The sequence below is a fragment of the Capsicum annuum genome, chromosome 7 (assembly GCF_002878395.1).
Source record: "Capsicum annuum cultivar UCD-10X-F1 chromosome 7, UCD10Xv1.1, whole genome shotgun sequence".
In the NCBI taxonomy this organism is placed as follows: Eukaryota; Viridiplantae; Streptophyta; class Magnoliopsida; order Solanales; family Solanaceae; genus Capsicum; species Capsicum annuum.
Window position 1 is genome coordinate 42,346,111 of NC_061117.1, and position 7,055 is coordinate 42,353,165.

The 7,055-nt window shown below is 36.4% G+C and overlaps 1 protein-coding gene across 1 annotated transcript in view; it reads right to left on the bottom strand.

Annotated features, from left to right (window-relative positions):
- Window positions 1-2,509: 2,509 nt before the first annotated feature.
- The window catches only part of LOC107877810 (DNA (cytosine-5)-methyltransferase DRM2), a 17,304-nt gene continuing 12,758 nt past the window's right edge, over window positions 2,510-7,055 (bottom strand). The window contains exons 6-9 of the mRNA XM_016724551.2: window positions 6,765-6,891; window positions 6,374-6,465; window positions 5,523-6,248; window positions 2,510-3,210 (exon numbers count right to left, since the gene is read on the bottom strand). Of these exons, the coding sequence (XP_016580037.1) occupies window positions 2,776-3,210; window positions 5,523-6,248; window positions 6,374-6,465; window positions 6,765-6,891 (1,380 nt within the window). The 3' untranslated portion in view covers window positions 2,510-2,775. The remainder of the gene's footprint in view (window positions 3,211-5,522; window positions 6,249-6,373; window positions 6,466-6,764; window positions 6,892-7,055) is intronic.

A 7,055-nucleotide genomic window follows, 5' to 3' on the forward strand; every position in this document is an offset into this window, starting at 1 on the left:
GAAAAGACCAAAATACCCTCGAGTGAAATTCTGAAACTGGAGCCCCATTTTTGGCCCTGGCGAGACGCGGAGCTTGGAAAAATGTCAATTATTGCGACCTGGAAGTTTGGCACGAAGAGGGACTATCGCGGAGGCTTGCTGGAAATTGACGAGTGCCATTTTGTCCTCTGGCGCGACGCACCATGCACTGAAATTGCATTCGTCTTACATCTAAAACTTAAAATAGTCATAACTCCTTACTCGGTTATCGGATTTCGACGAATCTTATATCATTGGAAAACTTATTCAATTATCTACAATTTGGTATATAGTAGGCCACTCAGTTCATCATATACAATGAGTTATGGTTGATTGAAGTTAGCCCAAGTTTCGATGCTTACTCAAACTCGAACAATTGAAAATCTTTCAACTCGTCCTTGAGTGGGGGGACTTCTATGATCTTAATTCATGCTCAAATAGATTTTCCACACTATATAATTGATCAACACACTAAATTTGCATTGGATTTATGGCTTTTGTAACCTTTATGAGAAGAAATGACAGTTTACGTTCTAGCCCAAAAATACGGGGTGTTACAGTTGGTTAGTTAACTGAATTTCCACCTTGTTAGTGAGAGTTCGATTCCCCACATTGTAATTCCCTCCACCATTTCCCTTCCCTACCCCCAATTTTTTTATTTTTTTTCTAAAATCCATATATGAATACATTTGATTTTTCTCGTAATGTTTAGGGGTATATTTAATCCTTCAACACGACCATGTACACCACTACTCATTATTATATTTCTGAACTGAAGAGAGGAAAATGTAATAAGACGATATTGATTTTTCGAATAACTGTACTTCAAAAGCTTGTTTCCACTGTGGCCAATAAAGTCTTCCCAGAGGATTAGTTTTGTTGTTTTTTTCCTGTATGTATAGAACAACAAAAACGGAGATGTTTAATTTGTGTGTGTGGAACTGAAAATAACAGAAAGCTCAGTAATCAAACGAAAAATAACAGGGAAGAAAGGAAGAAGAAGAAAAACTGTGAAGCTGTTTCCAGAGAAAATGTGGCTGGATACTTAATTCAATACGTTAAGTGACCTTATATAGGCTTATATCACGAACTAATAAAACAACAAAGTAATAACTAACAACTAGAAAATAGCAACTGGAACACTTAGTCAAACTAAAAAATGGACTGTACGACGTAAAAAGTCGGGAGAAATGTTGTGAGTTCGAAGCTTAAAGGGCAACATTTTGAATTAAAAATTTTGAATCGGCCACTGAAGTTTGGATTAAACCAAAACAGACGAATGTTCAAGCCTAAACGGTTTGCTCCGTTAGTGGGCCCTGTTTATTTATTTTTTAAGCAAATCATTCAGGTATGAAACGGGTGCCGTTCTTTTTTCGTTTTCTTTACTGATTTATAATCCTCTAGTGTTGATTTTATATAATGCATTAAATAGAATATGATGCTACAGTAGTAAACATAGCCGCTATATGTGAAAGTGAGATCTAGTAAACATAGCCGCTATATGTGAAAGTGAGATCTAGGATTTGTATGGTATGAAAATATTTTCTTAGAAAGCAATCGAGTTTCTTACTTATTTTCTAACTATTTGGTAGATAAACAAGAAAAATATTGTCTTTAGAGTATTTATATGTTATCTAGCAAAACATTATGAAGGTGGGATGGGTGAGGAGCAGGGGTTCGGGAGTGGGGTAAAGAAGAGATAATGAACCGGCAATATCACTTATCTAATTTGTTTCAGTATTTTTTTTTTTTTAAAAAAAAGTCATTTTAAAAATTTTTAAAGATCAAACAAAGTACTATATATTTTTCACATTATTCAGATTTATAACTAGATTCCTCAGTAAAAGTTCTAATTAACTGAAAATTTGATTGGATACTTTGAGAAAAAGTAGAATTTGCTTTGATATTTTGGACAAATAAAATCTGAAACCTAGACAAAATTAAAATAATTACACAAAAGTCGAAAGATTCTACCCAGCCTCTTTGTTTTGCCATAAACATTGTTTGTATGTTGTGGCCATTTGGATGTATGACATCTCATTTTGGCATACCACAAATCTACACAATCAGCAGTAAGGGAAAAAATATGAAGAGGAGCACCTCGCTCATACCTGAATGATTTGCTTAAAAGATAAACAAACAGGTCCCACCACCAGAGCAAATTATTTAGGTTTGAACGATTTGCCCGTTTTAATTTAATCCAAATTTCAGTGGCCGATTTAAAATTTTTGATTAAAAATATTGCCCTTCAGATTTCGGACTCGAAATGTTACTGCCAACGAGTTGGCTGATTTGAAATTTTTTATTCAATATATTGCCCTTTAGACATCGGACTTGAAATGTTGGTGCCAACGAGTGACTTACCTGAATAGCCCCAATTCCAAATGCTGCCGTTCTGGAGAGTGAGCATAAAACATTTTACCATATTTACAAAAGGATGATGATGCATACAGTTATAAGATACTCCATATATCTCAAGATCATCAACTAATTAAATTGTATGATTCATAATGTAGGAAGCTTTACTCATAAACCATCTCAGTGAGGAGATTCATTCACATTGTATGACCAACAGAGGGATTGAGAAGATTAATTTCTCAATTTAATTACATAAATTAGTATTTTAGGAGATCAATCGATATAGAATCAAAAGCCTAAAATTTTATGTGATGGCTTTATCCCTTGATGTCTTGCTCAATAATGTCTCATAGCTTTGGAAGATAAATAAATCTGAACCTAGAACAAATTTATGTCATACTATCTATTTCTAGACATTATGGACTTGACCAAGTCCAGTATCCGGACATAGTCATAAAATAGAGAGGACTCTGTCCCTTCAAGACCGTCTCTGCTCACCCTGTTACTGCCTGCAAGGTTGTTGCATGGGCTTCCACCAATCAGTAAATCAAATCCGCCAAATGAATCTATCAGCTGCTCCAACCGGTCTCCATTCAACTGCTGCACATCATCAAAATCTATAAGATTCCCTCTCTGATTTGTTTGTTCCCACCAACTTCTGACGATGTTCCTGTTGACTTCAGATTTTTCCACAGAAACCACATTGTTCAGTTGAATTCCGAGACGGTAAAGAGCAACTTCAGCACCGCCTATCCCAGAGAAGAGTGATAAGACATTGATACCATTTGGAAACAAGTCTTTCAATACCGATAAATGGTATGCCACTGTATCAACCTAATAACATCATCAATCCAAATATCATGTTAAAAATTATTCCAAGGAAAAGAAATTGAATAAGCCAAGTGAGGAGATGTTTGATTATATTTTGCAAACCAAATTTGAAGGGGGGCAATAGGGGGAGAAGAAAACAAGACCTGGATATACAACAACATACCTAGTCTATTCCCACAAGTGGGGTTGGGAGAGAGTAAGATGTACACATATAAATCATCAAGAATATATCTTTCCAACACAAGAAAAGTTTAAAAGAGAAAGTGATCCAGTGCGGCCAAGCAATAATCCTATTTGGTAAAGAAGATAAGACGGTGGGATATTATGATATTGAGCAAGAAAAAGACAAGACCTTATTAAGGCAGCACCAGAAAATTGACTGGTGTGGCCAGGAGAGAGCAAGAAGGATACCATTGCAAAACAAGCTAATACCATCCATATGAATCAATAAAACATCTCATTATCTAGAGCTCTAAGCCTCTATCAAAATCAGCAAAGACAGGTTAACTGGATCAGACATTCAACATATCAAATTATTACATTTTATTTCCACAGTGGAACTTCCTCAAGGGTTTCTTTGATAGCGGAGTTACGACTTTTAATACTACCAACTTTTTAAGCATAGAGCATATGACGTAAAATTTTAGATATTTATAGCTAAAATATGGTAATAACTTCTTTCATCCCTTCTCACTTTACCTACCTCAACATCCCTCTCCATTTCTATGACCAGTTTACCACTACAAGGACCCAAATAGGCATGTACACAAATCACCCAATCATTCAGCAACTCAAGATTAGTTTATGCTACAACACCCTATATCTGACTCATCAGAGCAAGAGGACGAATCTGGGAAAAGGAAAAAACACACAAACCCAAATTTTTTTTTTTTTTTTTAAAAGAGCAAGTTATGGTTTTGGTTTTTGGCTCCTCTAGACTTTTGAAAGGAGGAAAAGCAAAGATTTAGTAATGATGTTTACTAGCAATGAATGGTTACTCTTGCACCCCACTTCACCCCAGAAAACACAACTAAATAGTTAAATTACAAAAACACCAAAAATGAAAGAGGGACAACTGGCTCATCATTTCAGTTTATCTACTTTCACAATATGTCAACCACCACAATGACAGACACATCATCTTTGGGACATAGCTAGTGCAAAACTGCTCCTCCTTTTTAGTGCATAAAAGTAAAGTTAAAACGGCTCTAGTAATCATCAATTTTGCTAATAGAGTTCACAATGGCACAATGAGGTGTAACAGGTGTAACACAAAGCTTCTTTCCAGCTTCTCTATGACGGAGTGTTTTGGTCAGTTTGAGGTTGAAGCAAACCTCACACCAAGTGTTGCACCTGGAATAAAAACTAAAATTTCCTGATTGTCTCGCATATGCTTCAACCAATCAACCATTCCTTTGAGGACAAAGTTTCTCTTCATTATAAAGAAGTGGTCCACCATAGTATGTGTTTTAAACTATTTAGTCGCATATGATAATTGAAAACCTACGCTGAAATCACAGGAAATGTGTCACCTTGTTACATCAACCCTTTTAGTTACCTCATTCCTCCAAGAACCAGAAAAGACAACAGGGATTCCAACACAAAGCTAAACTGAGACAAAATTGGAGTTGTAGCCTAGTGGTTGCAACTTCATCCAACACTCAAGTTGTTCATGGTTAAAATCTCACCCATGGGATTCTTTTCCCCTTATTCACTGGCCTCCCCCTCTTCCTCCACCCAACCACCCCAAAAAAAATATCCAATGCAAGAATTGTTATTGTTTTTGCTGATGAATCGCCCATTTACCCCTACTGGTTGCCAGATACCCATGGAACAGCACATTATAATACTTGAATGCTTCAAAGCCATGTAGTCCCAGAACTCTTATTCTAAGAGCTAGCGATATTCCCTTAACTGCAGATTCAACAGCACCAGTTACACACCTTCATGTCATTTTACATTTAATATAGGTGCTCTCCCTTTTTTCCCAACAATTCATCCACTTCCCTTTACTCTATACAGAAAATTTAGTAAACTAAGATGACACTGAAGTTGTAGCGTCGATGAATGTTCTGTTCAAATACCACTAATATCATTCATTCTTTTAAAAAAAAAAATTAAAAGAATAAAGCTACATGAGTTAGTCTAATTTTTTAATCAGCTTAAACGAATATATTATGTTAGTTAAAGGCTTTTAAGCCAGCTGATGCATAATCATATCAGCAAAAAGTGCAGGTAAGACAAAACAAAAGGAAAAGCTTTCAGAAATACTTGGATGTACATGTGGAAATCAAAAGGAAAAAAGTTAGGCTAACCTGGAATGAGTTACCAAGAGATTTGTATCTATCAGTCCTACTTATACCACCTCCCCTGGTATGGTTCTTCGGAAACCCCAACAGCATTTCAACTTCATCTGGCTCCAAAGTAGCAACTTTGTTTCTCCCAACCCACACCAAATTCCACTTCCGACATTGATCAAGAACATACTTTTGCACCCTCATAGGTGGCTCACCATCAAAGGCCTCCACAGCTTTCCTGATCCTATTAGTTAGTCTTGCACTCCCATAAGCTGTTTGCAAACAATTTAATTTCGTCCGTGGATCCCAAGATGGCCACCATTTCTTTGTCAGGGGAAGTGCCTCATTAATGGTGCGTGGGGGAAGTGGAAGCAAAGGAAATCTATTTTCAATGGGTAGATTATGAATATAACCCCTTTTTCTTGCAGCAGCACAAAAGTACTTTGAGTCTACAAATTCAGGCGCAATATCATATAGGAACCTGGAAATGGTGTCCCATACCCCCTTTGGAGCTAAAGCAACATTTTCATAATAGAAAAAGGGGGGTCCCAAAGCTTGCTCCGGAAGAGTTCTTTGGACCATTGCTGGAACTGATTCTGTAGGAACCCCAAATCCAATCATAGGCTTGGGCAAACGGATGGTCTCTTCATCAAAAATCGCCCTTTGCTTTTTGCTTTTGTCCAATTGGTTGAACATCTTCCTCTTCTTGTATCCACCACCATTTGATATATGGTTCAGTTTTGGCTGTCGCAATGGTAGAGAGGAATCAATTTAATGAAAAACCATATTGTCATTTATAAGCGGACAAAGTTGAACAAAATGTTAATTCACATGAATTCATTCCAAATTAAGGCGAGGGAAAAGCAGACCTTTACATCTTCTGGCAGATAGGGATCGTCTGCTCTTGCCATTTGAGCAGCACAGATGAAATCTGTCAATTCAGCAAGTGATGCTTCTGGACCTGGAAAGTGGTGAAGAGGACAATAATTACCTGGAAATGAGATCAAAATAGGTTCTGCAATTCTAAAAGATACTCAGGGATATTGCAGCATCATAAGCAGATTTTCTTCCAAATACAACAGCATTGAGCCATTGACACAAAGATAACTCAAACTTTGTAGCATCTACCCTAAAACTTTCATGAATAAGCTTTCCTCCTTAACATAATTACATATCAAAACCAAATTAAATGACTAATCAGATCTGAGGTTCAGATAACAATATTAATGTAGAAGACAAAGCATAATTTAATATACGCACCACATCTCTCCATTGCTATAGAAACCTCTTCCACCGGGTATCCCATATTTGCCAGGGATAATAATGTCTGCTCTTTTTCAGACAAAGAACTGCTCTCTTCTTTCAAGTAAAACTGTTCAGCAGAATTCTGTCACACATTGTAAAAGGAAAATGTAAGAAAAGCTTTACATATTTGTGCCAAGACAACTCGTAATAGAATTCAGGACAAAAGTAATAACTTCTCTCATGGCTTCATCTACTAAATTTAGTGAGTAAAACACGAGGTGATTTAGTTTAACAAAATTGTGGAGA